Below are 25,668 nucleotides of genomic sequence, written 5' to 3' on the forward strand. Positions count from 1 at the left end.
TAATTCTAGAGGATTCCCGCCGATCACATTCGAACGCGCTCGATCACATTCAAACGCACAAAAGGCGTTCTCTGTATGTGTGAACGCGATGTAGGCCTTCAAACGTAGGCATTCATACTCGCTCAACCGCGTTGGAATGCACTTTTCGCGTTTTTTGTATTTGCGAACCTAATGTAGGTGTTCGCAAGGGCGCTCAAATGCGACCACTCCTGCATTCGAACGTGACCTACAAGAATTTTATTTTAATAAAATTAAATAACTAATGCAATAAGGAAAGATCCTAACTAAAGGTATCATCACCTCAATCGGTAAATCCTCCAACACGAATAACCGATTTATACCAATGCAATGCCGTTCCTTGGAGGTGAAAGCTTGGCATCTGGACTTTTAAATCCTCTACTATCCCTTGACATTCAAAATATTGTTACACTTGAAACACCCAATCTATTGGATCACCGCCTTAAAATTTTGGAAATTCCAAACGTGCGGTTCTCCCCCGGATAGCATTGTCGGGTTTGCGAAAGATCCTTGATTTAGGTCTAAACCTTTATGTATGTTGATCACCTTCTCTAAATCCTCAAGCACGTCCATCACCATCTTCAAAGGGATCAACCTCATCCTCAAAGTGCCAATAGTCCTCACCGACGAAGCGCACCGGTGCCGCACGCCTCTCGGGTTCCACCACCGCTGGTCTTGGGTTTTGTAACGGAGGTGGGGGATGATGTGTAGGCATGGGTAAAAGGGGATCATTGACACTCACATTTCGCACCTGGACCTATGAGGTATCGGATCGATGAGGTTCCATCGCTGGTCCTTCTTGTGGTACCGAACTTCGTCGAGAAGATGACGAACCCAATCGGTTCATGACATATTCCTTTAGATCATTATGATATTTTTGTATTGCATCAACTCTATGCAGCAATGTTTGGAACATGCCTCTAAGTTCATTCGCGAAGCCCATATTCACACCCATGGACATTGGTTGACTCGGTCCCGCCATGGTCGCTCCAAAGGAATCGACCTCATGGTTAGGGTTGTCGTGGGTTGAGTCTTCCCTTGCCGGTGTGCTCTATGGGAAAATATTCCTTAAGATCTGAATTTATTGTAGGAAGCAGTCCGTGCAACTATGGGAAAATATTCGTCAAATATTCTTCTATAGTTAGAAAATTATGAAACCAAGTGGATTTGATTTGTAACTTCCTGATCTACAACTTTTGTATTTATGCTCTTCACAGATACAAACTACAACAGGGAAAATATTATGGAAAAACGTGGGTGATAGTGGTGGTGACGGGTGGAGTGGATGTTAGGGTTATCGATGGATATGGAGATAAGGTGGATGGTGGATGTGATTAAGGGATATAGACGAATGGAACGAAGTGGTTAAGATCTCAAAGAAGAGGGAGGACTTAACAGTCGAGTGAGATTAGAAGTTAGAAGAAACCTTGCCAACGGTAGATGTGGAAGGATGGTGAAGAGGCAGGAGGGAGATTAGGGTAGATAGATGATAGAGAGGCAAGAAATCAATATTCTAATAGCATAATAAATTTGACTGCTATCCAAATACTTATAGAGGCTAGCCAACAAGTCCTAAAATAATAAGTAATCATAATTCTAGAGGAATCCCGCCTATCATGTTCGAATGCGCCCGATCGCGTTTGAACACACAAAAGACGTTCTTCGTATATGCGAACGCAATGCAGGCGTTTGAACGTAAGCGTTCAAACTCACCTGACCGTGTTCAAATGCACTTTTCATGTTCTCTGTATTTGCGAACCTGATGTAGGCGTTCACAAGGACGTTCGAACGTGACCCCTCCTGCGTTCGAACGCGACCTACATGAATTTTATTTAATAAATATAAACAACTAATGCAATAAGAAAAGATCCTAACTAAGTGTATCAGATGTGCTTGAGTATTTAGAGAAGGAGATCAACTTGCATAAAGGTTTAGACCTGAACCAAGGATCTTTCGTGAACCCAACAATGCTATTTGGGGAATAACCGCACACTTAGACTTTCTAAAATTCCAAGGCGGTGATCCTACGGATTGGGTGTTTCGAGTTAAGCAATACTTTGATTGTCAAGGGACAGCGGAGGACGCAAAGGTCCAGATGGCAAGCTTTCACCTCCAAGGAACGGCACTGTATTGGTATCGATCGGTTGTTCGTGGTGGAGGATTTACCAAATGGGCTGACTTTTGTAGGAGGATTACACGCACATTTGGGACAGCAGCATATAAAGATTTTGCTGCCACATTAAGCAAGATAGTTCAGAGGACGACCGTATTGGAGTACCAAGCATAATTTGAAATAGTTAGTAGTCGTTGTGAGCCACCTTGCCCAAACCGACATTGATGAGCACATTTATTTCAGGACAAGCGGATATTCGTGCTCTATGTCCACCACTCTTGAGGAGGCCTTTGAGTAGGCTGTGAGGATAGAGCAAAAGCATAAGGCTCTCAAGATGGTAGCGAAAACAAGTTAGGGCAATCGAGATGGGCGGTTTTGTAACGCCCCCGCCCGGCACGGGCACGTGCACGCCCACGCGCCCACACAGCACGCACAGCGTATGCGACAGGTTGGGCGGGGCCCGTCACACATAGATACTCTCCTGTACACATATAATCATGACATCATCAAATAAAACCTGCTAACCTATCCATGATCACATAATCTATCACCAAATAAATCATACTATTAACCAAATAAACCGGTTAACATATGAATATCCCAGTTCACAATAATATACATTAGATCACTACATAATCTAACAGGACCCACATAGGCCACAACAAACCATCAAGATACAACTAAAATAACTAATACAAGAGTACACTATGATTCGACCTATAATATCCAAATCATCATCTAATACAAAAGAGTGCAAATATCAAATACTAGTACAACTCAATATCTTGTTAAACTATCATCTATACCGTCTTGCATCTATAGTTCACCTCATCATCGTTCTAAAATATCTTCTCAAGATATCTCGAGTCGCTATCACGTACCACATATCTAAGAGGGTTAGAAAAGAAAAATAAAGAGAGTCATGAGCAAAAGGCTCAGTGAATAGACCTTATCCCGAATCAGTGATGCCAAATAGAGAGTAAATCATGTACTAGATAATATGAATTGGAAAGTAGCATGATGCCATGTATGAACATGTATATATGTATCCTCAATGACATATATATGAATAAAATTAATTCTCATGAGTGAGCATATTATATCCTCAACTAAAAAAAATATATCACATGATGAAATTACCAGATAACATCACCGAATATAACGTCATATCATGTATAACAATAATGAAACTGGTCACATAAATGATGATGCATGATGCATGCCAGATATAATCCACATATCTCTCACTATCACAATCAACCGTCTCAACTCTTAATATCATCCATCATGCTGGACTACGGTACCCGGCCCCAAACTCGATACACATCATGTCACAAGCTCAAAGCATATCCTGTTATACGCTAAGAGTATCTCTGTAGATGAATCATACTCTGCCATACACTAAGGGTATCTCAAAAGAAAGTAATCATCCCCTGCCAAATGCTAAGGGTATATCAATGAAAGTTGTACCCTATCATACGCTAAGAGTACAACCATCAGTCATCACCATACTCTGCCATACACTAAGAGTATGTCCAGTACCAGTCTGGACCAGATACCGTTCTAGCCATCACATCATATCACATCACATCACATTACATACACATGTACTTTTATGATTTCCTATACATAATAAATCATATGCATATATCCAGTATGACAATAGATCATGCAACTCAGGAATTTAGGTGGTAAAGAAACCAAGAGAAAAATGATGCAATGCCGACTCTAACCATGTATCTAACACATGTATACTTTTGCTAATCTATCACATGCATACTCATGATAGAGATCATCCCAACATAAAAACCATAATAGTATAATCATCTCTATATATCACCAATGTACTCATATCTCAGATTAGCCTAATTTAATACATGATAAAATATGCTTGACTGACATCATCTCTAGATAAAATCATATAATCATGCTGGAGGCAAAGGCGTCTAGGGGATAAGACTACTCACTATTTGATCAGAAGACACAAACCACGCATCTCTCACGTCCGTCAGATAACCGAATGACACTCATCGCTAGCAAGGTCCACGGGGTCTCAAATAAGGGGGTTCGGGATTTAAAAATATTCAAGTAATATTAATTAGTCGTTTATCCAATTAAAATTAGTTCAAATAGAATATAAATGTTTATTTGGTTTAAAAACACTTCTTTTACTTTGCACATAACTAGATTCACATTATAGGTACGATTCAAATATTATGACATACTATTATTATAAAATGCTAGTTATAATATACGGAAAAAGGTTCGTTTCTTTTTATTTAATATTCTAAATATATAATTATAAAGTAAAAGCTAAACAATTATAAATGGGATATAAGTATAGATAAGATCTATTTATAATAAATTTATATTTCTTGGTCTATCTTAATTAGTTAGAAGTTTTATAGTATTTACTTAATTATGCAAAATAATTAATTAATTAATAAGACTAGTATCTTATTCTACACACGATAGTATATAATAAATTGTTAAGATTACTTAAATTACATATATTATGAATATCAGTACTTAAATCTAATAATTATAATTTACAACACTATTGATTAATCTAATAGAAATATAAATACATAGTTACATCAAAATAAGTATTATCTATATTTATGCATAATATTTTATAACCTAGTTAATCCTTAATTATACTAATTATAATTAATAATCAATATGTTGAAGAATATATATTATTATTAAAATAATTAATGTCTAAATAATTTATCTACATTAATTAAGGAAGTAATACCTAATTAAATAAATAAATAAATATAAAATAGAGTAGATAATAAAATAATGTCACTAGTGCTGGGCTCGGCAGAGCACTGTCTGCTATAGTGCTAGGCCGAGCCTAGCACTGTGCAGAAAGGAAAGGAGTAGAAATAGAAGAGGAAGCTTCTCACCGGCCGCGGCGGCTTTGGGAAAGTGGCGGCGGGCCGACGTTGGCAACGAGGAGTGCGAAAGAGGGTGGAGAGAGAGTGGAGTGAGAGAGAGACCGAGAGAGAGAGAGAGAGAGAGAGAGAGAGAGAGAGAGAGAGAGAGAGAGAGAGATATGGCGGTGGAGGGGGTTGCGGCAGCGCCGGGGCCCGCCGCAGCCCATTGGTTGCGGCAACAGCAACGGGCGCGTGGCAACCCACCACACAAGCTGCATGCGCAGCTTGCATGGGCACAAGTATGTACCCTATCTTACGCTAAGAGTACAACCATCAGCCATCACCATACTCTATCATACACTAAGAGTATGTCCAATACTGGTTTGGACTAGATACCGTTCCTGCCATCACATCATATCACATCACATACACATATTTTTTATGATTTCCTATACATGATAAATCATATGCATATATCTAGTACTCTAACAGATCATGCAACTCAGCAATTTAGGTAGTAAAGAAGCCAAGATAAAAATGATGCAATGCCGACTCTAACCATGTATCTAACACATGTATACTTTTGCTAGTCTATCACGTGCATACTCATGATAGAGCATTCCGACATAAAACCATAATAGTATAATCATCTCTATATATCACCAATGTACTCATATCTCAGATCAGCCTAATCAGATGCATGATAAAATATGCTTGATTGAAATCATCTCTTTATAAAGTCATATAATCATGCTGGAGGCCAAAACGTGCATATACATAAGATATAATATATCCTAATTTGAAAAAGGCGTCTAGGGAATAAAATACTCACCACCACTGCAAATACCAAACAACCACTCGTTTATGTTGCTACGACAATGATCAAGCCTCAATAGTTAGGTCCACAGGGTCTTGAACAGGGGGGTCGGGATCTAAAATTATTTATAACAAATAATGTCAGTCTTTCTATTCATTAAAATTAGCCAAGCAAAAAGATAATTTGTTGTTCTAATTATGTACTCTTCATTTCTATATTTGTTTTATTATTTATTAACCATAATTATATTATTTAATAGTATATTTAAAACATAATTATCTGCCTATTATTCTCATTGATAATTAAGAAAATAAGAATTAAGTTACTGCAAATAGTTTTGTAAGAATATACGTACATAACCCTAATAATTACTATTACCCACCTAGGATTAAAATAGTAATTTATATTGCAGGTATTTTGCTAAATAAGATATAATTAGAATTATTTACTAACTATGATATAATAATATTTAATCTATATAAATTAAATACATTAAATTAACTAAACTAATTGAATAATTAATAACATAATCAAATATAATTAGAAATAAATAATGTGCATATATATATATATATTTATATCTATATAAACTATACATAGTGCTGGGCTCAGCCTAACACCACTTGCAGGGTGCAGTCTAAGAGGAAAGAAGGGAAGAAGGAGAAGGAGAAGAAGAAGAAGAAAACGTAGAAGAAGAAGAAGAAGAAGAAGAAGAAGAAGAAGAAGAAGAAGAAGAAGAAGAAGAAGAAGGAGAAAGCGGGGAAGAGGGTTGGCCGTTAGGGGAGAGGTACGGTCATTGGTGGCCACTCAGCAGCCGGTCTCTCGTCGGCGGCTCAAACCTCTTGTGTCTCGAACGGCAACTGACAAAGAGGAAAAGCAAGAGAGAGAGAGAATGCGGGGAAGAGAAAGAGAGAGATTATTAGAGAGAGGAAAACGGGTCACACGGCGACGGCATAGTGGCCGGTGGGCCAAGTCCCACCTCCGCACGTCGCCGCGACGTGGAGAAGAGTGGCTCGGTGGAGGTGCATGGCACCGCCACCGTGCCACAGCATGCATGGCATGATGGGCACGAGGTCGGCCACAGCATGGCTGGTCGCGTCGTGCCCATTCTCGCTTTAACCCTACTTGGGTTGTTACAGTATGCGTGTGGAGAGTTACCCTCATGTGATTTCTATTAACTGGTGGGGTACCCGATCTAAATGGATTTTGATATACCTTTAGCGTATGGTAGGGTATGATTATGACTAAGATACCCTTAGCGTATGGCAAGGTATGCTTTGAGCTTGCGGGCAGGATGTTGAGATCGAGTACCGAGTGTTGACTGTGCACAGTGGTCTAGTATGATGATATTATACTGAGATGTAAGTGATGATCATGATGTTGAGAAATGCATATGATTTCATTATTATCTATTATACCTGATTATCGAATGGTCAATATGCATCATAGGTAATTGCATTTGATATCATAGCATGATCATGATCGGCATGCATCATATGTATTATATTTGAGAGAGAGTTATGATGATGGAATGACATGGAGATTTATTTATACATTGTTGATGATTATATATTTTATCAGTTATGACATGACATATTATCTATTTTTCATTTATGTAATATTGAGGAACATTGATATATTCATTCATGACATGATGCTATTTCTGATTCATATTATCTAGTACATGATTTACTCTTTGTTTGGCATCACTGATTCGGGGTAAGGTCTATTCACTAAGCCTTTTGCTCATGACTCTCTTTATTTTTTTTCTAACCCACTTAAATATGTGGTACATAATAGCGACTTGAGATATCTTGAGAAGATATTTTAGAGTGATGATGAAGTGAGCTATAGATGTGAGATGGTATACATGAAGCGACATGGGAGTTAGAGACTGATATCTTAGAGCGTTCCCCGACTTTTTACCTTGAGGGCAAGGTGGGAGAAGCGTGGTGGGCTGATACACTTAGTTAGGAACTTTTATTATTACATTAGGTGTTTATTTTCATTAAAATAAAATTCTTATAGGTTGCGTTCGAACGTAGGAGGGGTTGCGTTCGAACGCTTTTTCGAATGCCTACATCAGGTTCCCAAATACAGAAAATGCATATTGTGCGTTCGAACGTGGTCGGGCGAGTTCGAATGCATGCATCACGTTTGCACATACAGAGAATGTCTTTTGGTGCATTCGAACGCGATTGGGTGCGTTCGAACACGATTAACGAGAGTTTTCTAGAATTAGGGTTTCATATTGATTTAGGACTTATTGGCTAGCCTCTATATATATGTGGACGGTAGCCAAATTCATTATGCTATTGGATTATTGATTTCCTGCCTCGTATCTTCTCTCTAGACTTCTCCCTCCTCCCTCTTCATCATCCTGCCACCTCTACCGTTGGCAAGGTTTCTCCTAACTTCTAATCTTTCTCAACTATCGAGCCACCCCTCTTCTTTGGTATCTCGACCACTTCGTTCCCTTCGTCTATATCCCTTAATCATATCCACCATCCACCTTTCTATATCCCTTAATGATATCCATCATCCACCTTCATCTCTATACCCATCCATAACCGTAACATCCACTACACCCGTCATGACCACCATCACCCATGTTATTTCATGTTTTCGTCCCTGCTATAGTTTGAGTATGAAAAGGAAGAAAGTTGTAGATCAGGAAGTTACGGATCTAACCCAATTAGTTTCATAATTTTATGACTACCGGAGAATATTTGGCGAATATATTTCCACGGTCACGCAGATTGATAATTGTAATACATCCAGATCTTGAAAGAATCGTTGCGTAGCCTATCTTTAGTTCCAAATCTTAACAAATTGGTATCAGAGCTTATCAATTGGTATTAGAGCAGGCAAACCTCAGACCTCCATTAATGGTTGAAATAAGGAAAATAACATCAACAAGGAGACCTATAGAGAGCACACCGACAAGAGAAGACTCAATCCACGATGACTATAACTATGAGTTCGATTCCTTTGGAGTGACTACGTCTGGACCGAGTCAACCAACGTCCATGAACGTGAATATGGATTAAATTAGGGATATGTTCCATACATTGAGGGTGCAACCGTATCGATAGGTGACCTTACGTCCGATGTGAAACCAAAAGTTATCACATCGCTACATTGGTCTGTTTCAGGTGTCGGAGCTTTTTAGTCCAGTTGCATATCGTTTGGAGCTGTCGGATGGATTGAGAGTGCATCTTGTTTTTCATGTTTCATTATTGAGAGAGCGCATTGGAGATCATGAGATTATTGGATCGGTTCTACTAGAGCCATTGGAACATATAGAGATTGTAGAGCCAGTTTGAGTACTTGCTAGACACCGACGATGACATGGTACCAGATTGGAGATAGAGATTCTAGTTGAGTGGCTTGGCAAGCCATCTGATGAGGCGACATTGGAGTTGGAGACTAATATCTTGGAGCGTTTCCCCAACTATTCACCTTGAGGGCAAGGTGGGAGAAGCGTGGTGGGCTGATACCTAGTTAGAAATGCTCCAAGACCTCCATTATTACATTAGGTGTTTATTTTCATTAAAGTAAAATTCTTGTAGGTCACGTTCGAATGCAAGAGGGGGAGCGTTCAAAAGCCTTTGCGAATGCCTACATCAGGTTCGTAAATACAAAAAACACATATTGTGCGTTCGAACGTGGTCGGGCGAGTTCGAATGCCTGCATCGTGTTCGTAGTTAGAGAGAACGTCTTTTGGTGTGTTCGAACGCGATCGAGCGCGTTCGAACACGATCGACGAGAATCTTTTAGAATTAGGGTTTCATATTATTTTAGGACTTGTTGGCTAGCCTCTCTATATATGTGGATGGCAGCCAAATTTATTATGCTATTGGATTATTGATTTCTTGCCTCGTATCTTCTCTCTAGACTTTTCCCTCCTCCCTCTTCACCATATTGCCACCTCTACCATTGGCAAGGTTTCTCCTAACTTCTAATCTCCCTTGACTGTCGAGCCACCCCTCTTCTATGGTATCTCGACCACTTCGTTCCCTTCGTCTATATCCCTTAATCATATCCACCATCCACCTTCATCTCCATACCCATCCATAACCTTAACATCCACTCCACCCGTCACCACCACCATCACCCACGTTATTTCATGTTTTTGTCCCTGCTATAGTTTGAATATGAAGTGAAAATTGTAAATTAGGTAGTTACGGATCATTTTATGACTATCGGAGAATATTTGACGAATATTTTCTCATGGTCACGTAGACTGATTTCTGTAATACATCTAGATCTTGAAGGAATCGTTGTGTAGCCTATCTTTGGTTCCAGAACTTAACAAATTGGTATCAGAGCTTGTCGAAGTGGTATTAGAGCTTATCAATTGGTATTAGAGCAGGCAAACCTCAGACCTCCATTAATGGTTGAAATAAGGAATATGACATCAACATGGAGACCTATAGAGAGCACACCGACAAGGGAGGACTCAATCCACGATGACCCTAACTGTGATGTTGATTCCTTTGGAGCGATCACGGCAAGACCGAGTCAACCAACGTCCATGAGTGCGAATATGGATGAAATTAGGGGTATGTTCCATGCATTGAGGGTGCAACCGTATGGACTGGTGACCTTACGTCCGATGCGAAACCAAAAGTTAGCATATCACTACATTGGTCTATTTCAGGTGATTGAGCGTTTTGGTCCGGTTGCATATCGTTTGGAGCTGCCGGATGGGTCGAGAGTGCATCCTATTTTTCATGTTTCATTGTTGAGAGAGCGTATTGAAGATCATGAGATTGTTGGATCGGTTCTACTGGAGACATTGGAGGATATAGAGATTGTAGAGCCAGTTCGAGTACTTGCTAGATGCCGACGATAACATGGTAACAGATAAGAAATAGAGATTCTAGTTAAGTGGCTTGACAAGCCATCTAATGAGGCGGCATGGGAGTTGGAGACTAATATCTTGGAGCGTTTCCCCGACTTTTCACCTTTAGGGTAAAGTGGGAGAAGTTAGTTAGGAATGCTCCAAGACCTCGATTATTGTATTAGGTGTTTATTTTTATTAAAATAAAATTCCTGTAGGTCGCATTCGAAAACAAGAGGGGTTGCGTTCGAACCCATTTGTGAACGCCTACATCAGGTTCACAAATACATAAAACGCATATTGTGCGTTCGAACGTGGTCAGGCGAGTTCGAACGCCTGCATCACGTTCGCACATATAGAGAACATCTTTTGGTGCGTTCGAACGCGATCGGGCGCGTTCTCACGCGATTGATGGAAAAGTTCTAGAATTAGGGTTTCATATTGTTTTAGGACTTATTGGCTAGCCTCTATATATATGTGGATGGCAAACAAATTCATTATGCTATTGGATTATTGATTTTTTGCATCGTATCTTCTCTCTAGACTTCTCCCTCCTCCCTCTTCCCCATCCTTCCACCTCTACTATTAGCAAGGTTTCTCCTAAGTTCTAATCTCCCTCGACTATCGAGCCACCTCTCTTCGTTGGGATCTCAACCGCTTCATTCCTCTCGTCTATATTCCTAAATCACATCAACAATCCACCTTCATCTCCATATCCATCCATAACCCTAACATCCACTACACCCGTCACCACCACCATCACCCTCGTTATTCCATATTTTTGTCTCTGCTACAATTCGAATCTGCGACGTGTGTAAATACAAAAGTTGTAGATCAAAAAGTTTTGAATCTAACCTAATTTTTTTCATAATTTGCTAGCTATCAAAGAATATATGACGAATATTTTACCACGGTTGCGCGGACTGATTCCTATAATACATTCAAATCTTGAAGGAATTGTTGCATAGCCTATCTTTGGTTCCAGATCCTATCAAAGTGGTATCAGAGCATAACACCCTCAAGTCAAGCTTACTAAATATAATCACCCCTGCAAGCTCATCTAGCAACTCCTCAATAACTGGTATAGGATACCGGTCCTTAATAGTAATAGCATTTAGTGCCCGATAGTCAACACAAAAACTCCATGTTCTATCTTTTTTTTCGCACCAATGGCACGGGGATTAATATGAGCTATGACTTGGTTGTATGAGGCCTTTCTCCAACATCTTGGCTACCATCTTTGAGATAACTTATTTTTGCACATGTGGATACCAATATGGCCTCACATTCGTTGGTGTAGCCCCGGGTATAATCTCTATGTGATGGTCCATCACTCTCCTCAGTGGTAACTCCTATGGCTCCTCAAATATAATAAATTAGATAATTCAATGATAGTACCTTAACTCGTTTTAGGCTCATCTCCTGCTGGTCCTAACAAAAAAAGATAGGCCAAATCATATACACAAGGCAGCCCCACCATAGGCTGCATCGTAGGAATCGGCAAAGACCGAATGCCATCAAGCCGCACATCTTTGTTTTCTTGTTTAAATTTTATCCACATGCTCCAGAAATCAAATATGACGAGTCCCAAGCTCTGTAACCATTGAGTGCCAAGAATAATGTCCGCTCCTCATAGTGCCAACGGATACAAGTCCACAATGATGTCGTGTCCTTGCACCCGTATACCGACCTAGCGACAAAAGCTCCCCCGCCTTAAGCTTCGTGCCATCTCCAATAGCAACGTCAAATTCCATGGTCGGTTCAGCATCCAAACCCAATCTCCTCACTAACCTCTCGTCTAGAAAGCTGTGTGTACTCCCTGAATCAATGAGGATGTGCACACAATGCTTTCTAACGAGTCCGTCTACTTGTAACATCGTCAGCATGGAAGTATCTGAATAAGCATGCATCGATATTTCAGCTTGGATATCTTCCTCCGCACCCTCCATAATGACTCCTCATGGACCTCCTCTAGACACTCTCCATCATCAATAACCTCATCATCCTCCTTAAGACCATCGATGAGCATCACACTCCTTATCGGTTTGGTACACCGATGACCGGGGGTGAAACGTTAATCGCATCGAAAGCAAAGGACCTTCGCTCTTCGCTCTTCGCTCCTCCACCTGGGCAGGTATGAGAGTTCAAACGGGGGGTCTTGTGCCTCCTCTAACATCGAAAGAAGGTCTAGTACTAGCAATCGCTGTCTTTGAACCTGTAGAATTTTCAACCGGCGTTCTAGCTGCAAACCGCCCATCTCAGTTGTGCCAACCTATTTTTGCTGCCATCATTAGAGGCTTATGTTTTTGCTCCATCCTTGCGGCCTTCTCAAAAGCCTCCTCAAGAGTAGTAGGACAAAAAGCACGAATATCCGCCTGTATCTCATCCCGCAGCCCTGAAATAAATGTGCTCATTAATGTTGGTTCGGGCCAAGGTGGTTCACAACGACTACTAACTCTTTCAAACTCAGCTTGGTACTCCAATACGGTCATCCTCTGAATCATCTTACTTAATGTGGCAGCAAAATCTTCATATGTCGTTGTCCCAAATCTGCGTGTAATCATCCTCCTACAAAAATTAGCCTATTCGATAAATCCTCAACTACGAATAGCCGATCTATACCAATGCAATGTCGTTCCTTGGAGGTGAAAGCTTGCCATCTAGACCTTTGCATCTTTTGCTGTACCTTGATAATCAAAAAATTGTTCAATTTGAAATACCCAATCTGTTGGATCATCGCCTTATAATTTTAGAAAGTCCAAGCGTGTGGTTCTCCCTTGAATAACATTGTTGGGTTCGTGAAAGATCCTTTGTTCAGGTCTAAATCATTGTGCAAGTTGTTCACCTTCTCTAAACCCTCGAGCACATCCATCACCATCTCCAAAGGGATCAACGTCGTCTTCAAAGTATCAATCCTCCTCATCGACGAAGCGCACCGATGCCACACGCCTCTCAGGTTCCACCTCTGCCGGTCTTGGGTTTTGCAACGAAGGTGGGGGATGATGTGTAGGCATAGGTAAAAGGGAATCATTGACACTCACATGACGCACCTACACCTGTGGGGTATTGGTTCGATGAGATCCCACCACTGGTCCTTCTTGAAACTCCGATTGTAGTCGAGGAGATGATTAATCCAACCGGTTCATGACATATTCCTTGAAATTATTGTGATCCTTTTGAATTGCGTGAACTCTATGCAGCAATGTATGGAACATGCCCATAAGTTCATCCATATTCGCACTCACAGTTAGGGTCATCATGGATTAAGTCTTCTCTTGTCGGCGTGCTCTCCATATATCTCCTTGTTGATGTCATCTTCCTTGTTTCAACCATTAATGAAGATCTGAGGTTCGCCTGCTCTGATACCAATGATAAGCTCTAATACCAATGTAAGGCTCTGATACTAATTTGATAAGCTCTGATACCAAATTGATGGGTTCTTGTACCAAAAGGTCGGCTACGGAATAATTTCTTAAGATCTAAATTTATTCTTGGAAGTAGTCCGCAGAACTATAAGAAAATATTCGTCAAATATTCTCTTACAGTTAGAAAATTATGAAACTAAGTGGTTATCCATAGCAGATGGCAAGGTATGGTTAGGTTTGAGATACTTCTTATAGATGGCAGAGTATGCTCTGAGCCTTCCGGCATGATATTGAGATTGGTTGCCGGGTATTGACTATGCACAGTGGTCTAATATGATGATATTATACCGAGATATCGGTGATGATCGTGATGATGAGAAATGTATATAATTTAATTATCCTAATATACTTAATTATCGAGTAGTCAATATGCATCATATGTAGTTGCTTTTCATATCATTGCATGGTCATGGTCGGCATGCATCATATATGTCATATTTGAGAGAAAGTTATGATAATAGTATGATATAGAGATTTATTTACACATTGTCGAGAATTATATATTTTGATCAGTTGTGACATGATACCTACATTACATTTATATGGTATTAAGGATATATTCATATATTCATTCATGACATGATGCTCCCATGTGATTCTTGTTATCTAATATATAATTTGTTATTTGTTTAGCATCACTAATTTAGGGTAAGGTCTATTCACTAAGCCTTTTGCTTATGACTCTGTTTATTTCTTTTCTAATACTCTCAGATATGTGGTACGTGATAGTGACTTGAGATATCCTGAGAAGATATTTAGTGCGATGATGAGGTAAGCTATAGATACGAGGCGGTATAGATGATATGTTATATAGAAATTAAGTTGTACCATTTTTTTATATTTGTACTTAATTATATTAGACGATGATTTATATAATACAGGTTGGATTATAGTGTACTCGTGTTTTAGTAATTTTAAGTTATTTTTTGATAGTTTGTCGTGGCTTGTGTGGGTCCCGTTAGATTATGTAGCTGTCTAGTATTGTTGTTATGGACTTGGATATTCATATGTTAACATGTTTATTTGGTTGATAGTATAACCTATTTGCTGATGGATTATATGAGCATGAATATGTTAGCAGGTTTTATTTTATGATGTCATAATTATATGAGCACAGGACAATATCTATGCACGACTCGCCCCGGCTGTCCTATCATGTGCGCCTCGCATGCTGTGTGGGCATGTAGGCATGCATGTGCTTGTGCTGAACAGGGGCATTACACCCAAAGGACCAGCATGTGACTTATGCCACCTTTCTTGTCCATTAGGGAAAGAGTGGTAGAGGGTCACTAAGCGTTTGATGCCAGATCGCTCTGTAGGAGAGTACATTTGGAAGGCATTCTTAAGCACCTTAGATTAGAAGTATTTTCCAACATCACTATGACTTGAGAAGATGCGGATGTTTACCCAATTGAAGTAGGAAACTATGACAGTGACATTGTATGAGGAGAGGTGTAACACCTTATTCTAGTTTTGCCCTATAGTTGTACTAGATGATGATGTTAGAGCTAAGTAGTTCAAAATGCACTTCAGATTAAGATTCGTAAGCAGGTGAATATAATAAGAAACCTAATGAATATAATGAGAAACCTAACTTATGTAGAGCTGGTGGAGAACGTAGGTATGGCCGAGAGAGATTTATTGGAGCGCTCTCACTGATAAGAGCGAGCGACCAGATATCCCGATTACTTTGATAGGTGTTCACGAGGAGGTGGTTTGAGTTGGAGTAGACCATTACATCTTATCGACCGAGGTTTCAGGCAGCACTAATAGTGATGGACCTACACGACCACCTACATTGGAGGAGAGGACTTGCTATACTTGTGGCTGGAGAGGTCATTTATTCCATGATTGTCTTGGTGCTTAGGGTGTGACCTATCACTATTATCGACAAGCTAAGACATATCTGATGTCCTTTGTTAGCTGGTGGGCCAGTTACTTCGACTACGACAGTTATTTCTAGAGCATCAAGAGCTAGTACTACAATGAGTACAAGATGGGATAGTGCGGAGCAAAACGCAGAGGCATCTAATGATGTGGCGACAAATAATAAATTAATTCATATATGCTTCTTTGAGAATTTAAGAATTTTTTACTTGGATAGAATCAAATCATCTTTTTCCTTTATTTTAGAGAAAATTAGAATAGTAAGAGAGAATTTTTTAAATAAATTTAATTATGCAATGACATGTACTATAACATTATTCTCTCATACTGCCAGGATTTTGTTTGACCCTGGGCTACATATTATTTCATTTCCACATGAAAGACAGGTTAACTTTCATTGCACTTCTATCTACATCCAAATTATTCTAGTTCCCACATAGATATACAACAGCACAACAATACAAATACTGTTCTTTGCTGGTGATAATTTACAAACCCTTAGCACCAGGAATGCTGACCCATTGTAGTTTCAGTTCAACTTCACCACATTCTACATTTCTAAGTCTAAGAGCTAGATCCTGAGTGACCTTTCCCTGGGACCAGTATATAGCACTCTCCTCAGCGAGGCAATTTTGCCTATTTGGCATTAGCTTCTTAATAGCAATGCCGTCAGGAATGCCTTTTGGATTCTTCTTTACAGTCTCCAGAAACGGGCGGATATCGAACTCTGCAGTGCCCATATGATCATCACAGCTGAAAATGTCCTTGTCATAAACATCCTGAAATTTTAGGCCACTTCAGCGAAAGATGATATTGATTAGGTTATAATGGAGTTCAACATAATCATGCTCAGATTTGTTAGATTTGTTGCTACGTTACATCTCACTTTAAGATTGCTAACATGCAGCTGATTTTGTAACTAATAAAAGATAATATAACAAACCTGAATCAAGGTCAACTGCAATTAAAAGTTGCTTCTACGTCTTAGTACCAATAGATCGAAACATCAACTAATAATCTTGAATGACTAACTACAACAGTTGGTAAGAAAGACACATACAAGCCGAACAGGGAGCGCAGAGTCTTCAACAGAAAGAGTTAAATCTTCATTCCAATATGGATTGGTACTCTTCTTTATTATTCGAGTCTTCAACTTCTGCAGCAAAAGTAGAAATTCAGCATTATTAGATGACATGTAGATAACATGATGGATGAAACATGGTCAAAGCTCAGGATCATAGAAGAATGACAAAATTAATGAAGCTCCACAGGAATTAAATTAACAGCTAAATGTTCCTTAATTTCATTAGTTATCCCATATTTAACTCTCGTGGAATTCTGCGGAAGGCTTACAGGATTTCATATAGGATTTAAAGCAGGAATATCCATCATCATCAGAACATTGATTTGTTGTCTTTTCTAATGAAATTCCGCACGACTTCGGTTTCAACATCTCCCTAATTGTGATGCATCAAGATAACAATTTTATCTAGTTAATGATTTCTAACAACATCTCTCTTCAAACTCTCAGATCTAGGATAGTCATCTAACAATATAATTGAGTATTTTCTACCTTACGGGCTTACTAATTAATGTCTCAGAAAGTAAATCCACTTACCAAGAAAGATGAATCGATTTCATAAGCAAATAAAAACGTATCGTAGCAAGCTAGCACACATTAGAGAGAGAGAGAGAGAGAGAGAGAGAGAGAGTAACCTGTTTGCCCATTCGAACAACAACATAGGGATCGCTGCTCCTTACGTCTCGGATGGCAAGGTTTACTCCTCTTACCACCTTCACCTTCAGAAGGCCCAACAAATGCTTCACCATTGCTCTCTCTCTCTCTCTCTCTCTCTCTCTCTCTCTCTCTGTTGCTCGTTTCCCTATAGAGAGTACAACTAATAAATTCTGTTCATTGTATAATTGTATATAGTATTAGTTGTGCTGCTACTCAACTATTATTCTTGGGTGGGAGATTATCCCAGCAGGCATTGTCTCTTGATATTATTATAGGATAACTATTATACTTAATCTTCTAGAACTATCGCAGTTTTCTACTTATAACTCCTGAATTTTTTTTATTATCCACATATAAATTTTCTGAATTAAAAAAAAAATCTACATAAACTCCTCAACTAAAAATGACTCTTTGAATTAAATTTCTCAGATTGGTGGGTCTATGTGGTAAAGAAAAACTTTAGGAAGGATGTATATAAAAAAATAAAAGACCAAGTCAAAGATTAAACGTGAAGTCAAAAATTAAAATAAAATTGGATTAGGAAAAGCGAATCCTACTGACTGAATTTTGAAAATTGAAACCAAGCAAGAGATTGAAATTGGTTCAAGTTTGGGTGATGGAAGACAGTTTGCTTAGCCGGAGTAGACTATTCATCAAATATTCGTTCATAGCAAGAAAATTATGAAACTAGATGGGTCCGTTCGTAGCCTCCTGATTTATGATTTTGATATTCACACCCATTCTAGGTTCGAACCGTAGCTAGGTCTAAAATTGGCAAAGTGAGTTGTTGGTAATGAGTGGATGTGATCTCGGGTTAGAGGGCAAAAGGTGGAGTTGTAGATCTCTAATAGAGTCCAGAACATTGTGGGGCTATGTAGGGTGGTTCAGAGGATGGGCAACGATAAAGATGGAGCAATGGTGGTGTAGGGTGGCTCGGTGGTGGCGTTCGGTGTGGTAATCATGGTGGAGATAGAGATCTAGATGTGGGTGCTTCTAGGCAGGGTTTGCACATGATAAAGGGTGAAGGAAGAAGGTAGTCGGTGCCTAAGGAGGAGGGGAGGTCCGATAGAGGAAAGGTGGGAGGAAGCAACGTCCAACAATGGCTTGTGACTTGGGTTTAAAGGGGGGAGAGAGAGAGAGAGTCTAAGCCTAGGTCAAGCTAATCCAGGTTGTACTCCACAAATTATATTAGAGGCTAACTGATTAACTCAAGATACAATTATTAAAAAAATAAATTAAGTCAAATGTTAAACCGACTTGACATAAGTTGAAAATAACTTAAAGTAACTGCTGAAATTAATTAACCCACTAACTAGATAAGTGACTCAAGTTATGAGCTTAATATCTCATGTCATACGCCTAATGTCCACAAGGTAGTCTAATCTGACCTGGATCACATTATATCACATGACCACATTTTTTAACATGAAAACCTCTCAACATGTTGAGAGATAAAAAACCAAGGATCTATCCAAACTGGATTAATATATACTTCTAGAAATAAGAGGTATTTTGTAATAACCCAAAAAAAAATTTGCTAGGTACGAAATGATCGGCCTCGTGCCCAGCATGCCCTGCATGCTGTGGCAGTAGTGGAGATGCCACGCACCTCCACTTAGCCACTCTCTCTCTCTCTCTCTAATACTTCTTTTTCTATCTCTTCCCTACATTCTCTCGATCTCTCTCTCTCTAGCTCTCTCTTTCTCTCTTTCTCTTTCTCTTCCCCGCATTCTCTCGATCTCTCTCTCTAGCTCTCTTTCTCTCTCCCTCTAGTGCACCAGTAGTCATTAACCGCCGGGAAGAGCCGTCGTCGGCCCTTCTATCCACCGGTGAGCCTGTCTCTCCCTGTCTCTCTCTCTCTCTCTCTCTCTCTCTCTCCCTCTCTCTCTCTCTCTCTCTCTCTCTCTCTCTCTTTGTTGGCTTCCTCTCGGGACCGTCGAAGGTTTGAGCCGTCGACGAGAGGTCGGCCGCTGAGTGGCCACCAGCGGCCTTACCCCTCCCCTGCGGTCCAACCCTCTTCCCCTTTCTTCTTCTTCTTCTTCTTCTTCCTCTTCTTCTTCTTCTCCTCCTCTCCTCCTCCTTCCCTTCTTTCTCCTCTCGGGTAACACTACAGTGAGGTGTTCGGCTTGGCCCAGCACCCTGCTGCCCATGGTCCATCACTGTATATAGTTATATATATATATATTATTGATACTATTTGAATTATATTTGATATGTTATTATTTATTTAATTAGTTCAGTTAATCTAATCTATTTAATTTATATGAATTAAATCTAGCATAGTTAGTAAATAAATCTAATTATATCATGTTTAACAAAATACTTGCAACATAAATTACTATATTAATCCTAGGTAGGTAATAATAATTATTAGGGTTATGTACGTATATTCTTGCATAATTATTTACAATAACTTAATTATTATTTTTCTTAATTATCAAAGAGAATAATAGGCAAATAATTATATTTTTAATACACTATTAAATAAAATAATTATGGTCAATAAATAACAAAACAAATATAGAAATGAAGAGTACATGATTACAATAAGAAATTATCTTCTAGCTAGGTTAATTTTAATTAATAGAAAGACTGACATTATTTGTTATAAATAATTTCTGATCCCAACACCCCCTATTCAATACCTCGTGGACTTAGCTATCAAGGCTTGATCGTTGTCGTAGCAGTGTGAACGAGTGGTTGTTTGGTAATTATGATAGTTGTGAATAGTCTTATCCCTAGATGCCTTTCTCAAATTAGGTTATATTATATATTATGTACATGCATGTTTTGGTCTCTACCATGATTATATGACTTTATCTAGAGATGATTACAGTTGAGCATATTTTATCATGTATACAATTAGGCTGATCTTGGATATGAGCATGATGCTGATATATAAAGATGATTAAAGATGACTATACTATTATAATTTTATGTCTAGTTAATCTGTAGCATGAGTATGCATGTGATAGATTAGCATGGGTATGCTTGTGTTGACTATATGGTTGGAGAATACATTGCATCTTTTTCTCTTGATTCCTGTTCCACCTAAATTCCTGTTATGCATTGACTTGTTATAGTACTAGATATATATACACATGATCTATCATATAGAAGGAAATGCATAAATCTTATTGTTAGGAAAGTTTATAGAAAAAGCATAAGGGTACTCGAGTAGGTGCCAGGGTTAGGGGTGCCTGGAGTCATGATTATGGTCACTGATATGCGATATCTCGTGGCCCATGTTTGAAGTTAGTTGAGTTTGTGTGCACAAACAATCGGACACCTACCGTTCGCGAGGGCATGCGTGTGGTGAATTACCCTCATGTGATTTCTATTAATTTGTGGGGTACCCGATCTGGATGGATTTTGATATATCTTAGCATATGGTAGGGTATGCTTTGAGCCTACAGGCAGGATGTTGATATCGGGTACCGAGTGTTGACTGTGCATAGTGGTCTAATATGATGATATTATACCGAGATGTCGGTGATGATCGTGATGTTGAGAAATGCATATGATTTCATTATCATATGACATATCTAATTATCGAGTAGTCAATATGTATCATACGTGGTTGCATTTGATATCATAGCATGATCATAGTCGGCATGCATCATATGTGTTATATTTGAGAGTCTTATGATGATTGTATGACAGAGAGATTTATTTATACATTGTCGAGAATTATTTATTTTGATCAGTTATGACATGATACCTACCATACATTTATATATTATTGAGGATACATTCATATGCTCATTAATGACATGATACTCTTTCTTAATTATATTATCTAGTACTTGATTTACTCTCTATTTGGCATCATTAATTCGAGGTAAGGTCTATTTATTGAGCCTTTACTCATGACTCTCTTTGTTTTCTCCTTTCCAAAACCCCAAGTGAATGAGTGGATCAGGATACTTCCTTAGAGGTCTTGCTAGTGAGTGAAGAGTAGAGTATGATTAGTGTTATACGCTAAATGAGTTATCTTATCTGATGTATTAGTGGATATCCTCCAAAGCACGTCTTTATCCTTGTCTTATATTCTAGCAGATGACTTTCTACTTGTATAATTATGTATATACCATTATTGTATATGTAGTTGTAAAAATTTTTTGATGATATATTGTGACTTGTGTGGAGCCCAAGTAGGGTTATCTATATGCTGTTGACAGTTAAATTTGAGTTATTTTTAGTTTAGATGTTGTGGATAAAATTATGATGTTGATACATGTGTATTTGATTGTTAGTAACTAACCAAATAGTCAGGTGTCACGCACGTGCCGTGTGGGCTCGTGCCATGCACGTGTTTGGAGTTTGAGTGTTACATATTTACAAACCCGTTGATAGTCTATCATCTAAATATTGACTTTTTTAGTTAAGAGATTTGCATGGCTATACTTCTTTGTTTAGAGATTCTATGTGGATAATAAAAATGTTGAGGAGTTGTACATAAAATATGTGATAGCATTAAGAGGACTAAGTATAATTATCCTATAGAAAATTTACGTTTATTATGTTTTCAGAATAAATAATGAAAATTTGTGAAAGTTAGAATTCTTAATTTTATTAGATATAGAGATGTAAAAAAATAAAAGACCAAGTCAAAAGTCAAAAATTGAAGCTGAATTGGTCTAGGAAAATATAAAATTCTGCTAATTGAATTTTGAAAATTGAAACTGAGTAGGAGATGGAATCCTAATACTACTTTAAGGAGGAAAATTAAACTCAAGTAGATAAGTAAAAGTTCAAGTAAGAGTAGGAAATGAGAAACTGAATAAAAGTTAGAATAGAAAATGTAAACACAGTCTAATATACATACGACCATTTTAACATGGAAACCGCTTAGTATATTGAGAGGGAAAAACCAAGTATCAATCCAAATTTGATCAATATATCACATCATTTGTAGAAACAAGATGTACTTATAAACTTGTAGATAGTCCATTGTCTAAATGTTGAAGTTTCTAGACTCGGGTCAGCTTATCTAGTGCTTTAGGATTATTCTATGTTGAAGTTCACCACTTAGACATATTTAGCTCTACTCACAATAGGTAGGAATTTAAGCACAAGGGATGAATACCTTCATATATGTAGAAGCTCTTCTAAGTTGAGTTTACAAATTTTTAGATTTCTCACTTGGATAATTTTAAAGATTTCTTAAACAGAGATGAGAAATAATACTGATTTGTTCTAACAAATAGCAAAAGAATATCCAAATCCATTACTAAATCTCCAAACCAAAGCTTGATTGCTGATATTAGGCTCAAACTAGTACAAGCTAATTAAGCTTAACTGCAGCTTGGTTTGATAAATTTGGGACTTAATCTTGTTGGGTGTTGAGTGGGGCCCACTTTAAGAGGGATTTGTTTAGATATATCTTTTAAAACCCCACGTATATAATACTCGAGGAAATTACATTTGTTATACAAGATAATCTGTTAGGTTTTTATTTGTTGGCAATTGTGTACAAAATATACTAAGTATAATTTTTCATGTATATGAGCTTTACACAAGTCTAGAATATCACTAGTGTGAAGAATTTCAAGATCATTGGAGAAAAGCCGTCGCGTTCTCAGCCGCGTTCACAAGCGCGTTCGAACGCGGGCACTGCGTTCACACAGACAGAGAGCCGCGTTCACAAACGCGTTCGAACGCGGGAGTTCTGCGTTCACACAGACCGAGAGCAGCGTTCACAAACGCGTTCGAACGCAACCTGAAGAATTCAAGCTGTCGCGTTCGAACGCACTTGGGCCCGTTCGAACGCAAGTGAGATTAAGTTAGGCCGTTCGAACGCACTCGGGCCGCGTTCGAATGCACCTATGAAGTTTGCAATTTATTGGATTTTCGTGAGTACGAATATTACTTGGATTTGGCAATATCTTGGAGATCATATATAAGGATAGTGTTGCCCTATCTCTAGGGGGTTGAAGAAGATTATTCAAGGAGACTTTTTGGAGGCTACATCGGTTCTTCAACAAAACAAGGCCCTTCGCATCTACAAATCTTAATCTTTCGTCTTAAGGGCTATCTAGACGAAAGATCAATCTCGAGGGTTACTGAGATTGGACTTCAATCACGAGAAGCGGTGAATCGTGGGTTCTAGCGAGCAAGACTGAGAGGAACAAAGTCGTTTGGATCGACGGGTTGTTTTGTGAGTCAGTCTTGTAACTGCTACTATCATAGTGATTGGTTTTGATCCGAGTTTGGATCCGTGGTTTTTTACCGTTTGGGTTTTCCACGTTAAAATCTTTGTGTTCATCTCTACTTTCGTTCTTTATATTTCTTCGATCTTTTACTTAAGCGAACAAGCGAGATATTGCCTAGTGTTTAGATACATACGTGTGTCTAGGGGTTTTTTCATAATCAACTAACTAATCCACATATTCAATAAGTGACCCAATCTTTGATATTCGTTGTGCTTAGACAATTTCCATCAATTATAGTTTCCTAATCTAACAGAATTTTTTTCTATTCCGTTGAGGAATTTCTTATATATTTGTGATGGGTATAATTCGATAAAGAAAAGGTGTTGAGATGACAAAGGAATCTTGTCCCTCCCTCACATATAAATAGATATCATATTTATTAGTAGCATCACATCTTGATGAGGTAAGTGAGTGGGAGGAGTATAGTAAGAGATTTAAGACATAAAGATGACTACTTCTTAAAGAGTTAGCATAGATTGACATCTTATTTATCATATTTAAATCTCTAATCCTAATAAAGTATTTTTTCTAACAATTCATATTATAATTAGGTGTTTTGAGTTCCTAATTTTTCTGTATACATTATGTGTTCGTAGTCTATTTTGTATAGATATCTGGTTTTCGATGTTCCTACTGTGTATACTCATTTCAGTTTGGATTTCTTTGCGTTATGCTATTTTGGGACTTCCTTTTTCCCGTTTGTGTAGAGTTTTGCAAATAGAAATTCTCAATTTCAATCTATTCATGAAAAAAACAAATTTTAGGATCTCAGATTTTCTTTTGGTACAAATCTAACTTTCCTCATTGGAATATATGTGAAGTGGGTTTATGCTGTCTTTCCGTAGTCCACTAGAACATCACATGGTGATCTCTTTAAAGATGCTTAAGTTGTTTAGCGAGGATTTAAACTTTTGACCGCATATCGGAAGATTTGATTGTTTAGCATAAAATTCCCTCATTGGTCTTATAAGCTTTTACTTGTTCATATTAATATTTAATTCGATTGCAATTTTGAATATTATTTGTGATATGGATGACTATATGCATGTATATCTGCTGTCATATAAATCATGAAAGGTACTAGTGGTTATAGAACATGTATACATAAATAATTATTCATAAATATAAAGTTATTTGTCTCAATTGCATGCAATTTTGTCTATTCAATCTGAATTTAAATTTCCTTATCTAAGAAAAATGGAAAATAACTATTTTGATCTTAATTCATATTCTGGGACCCGTATGTGTGCCAAAACGGTCGCATGTGACAAAATATTGAATCATATCAAATAAATGTGCCATTGATAATCCTTGCACTTTATGATCAGTCATAATAAATGTTTGTTTGAAAAGAGGACCGATGCGATTTGTGCTTAAGATAGTAGCAATTCTACATTCTATGCCCTGAGAAAATTAGGAGATCGAAGATTTTCTTTTGCTTGAGACGTGATACTTAGTCTTTACAGTGAAACCATACCAATAAGTTTAGACTTAATTATAGTTTTAACTTAGTCCCAAAGAAAGGGTATAAAATGTTGTCATCTAACTACTCATCAAATATAACAATATGAAAGTTTTCCTATATATATTTGGATTCTTTTAAATTGCTTGTTAATAAATGCCTTAGATTTTGGAATGAATAAATTAAGTTACATAAATATTGTAACACAAGGAAAAAAAAATTACTATGTTCATAAATGCCTTAGCCAAGTGCGTGCGTTGCCCTA

The 25,668-nt window shown here is 38.1% G+C and overlaps 1 protein-coding gene across 1 annotated transcript; it reads right to left on the reverse strand.

The window, feature by feature from the left end:
• Positions 1–16,375: 16,375 nt before the first annotated feature.
• Positions 16,376–17,971, reverse strand: LOC140782305 (GTPase activating protein 1-like). The gene is made up of 3 exons (XM_073128796.1): positions 17,705–17,971; positions 17,049–17,144; positions 16,376–16,767 (listed from the first exon to the last, which is right to left on the reverse strand). The coding sequence occupies exons 1-3, from the start codon at positions 17,816–17,818 to the stop codon at positions 16,477–16,479; spliced, it is 501 nt and encodes a 166-aa protein (XP_072984897.1). The 5' UTR covers positions 17,819–17,971; the 3' UTR covers positions 16,376–16,476.
• Between the last annotated feature and the right edge of the window lie 7,697 nt (positions 17,972–25,668).

The sequence above is a fragment of the Typha latifolia genome, chromosome 2 (assembly GCF_019914945.1).
Source record: "Typha latifolia isolate L0001 chromosome 2, TyphaL0001v2, whole genome shotgun sequence".
NCBI classification, from domain to species: Eukaryota; Viridiplantae; Streptophyta; class Magnoliopsida; order Poales; family Typhaceae; genus Typha; species Typha latifolia.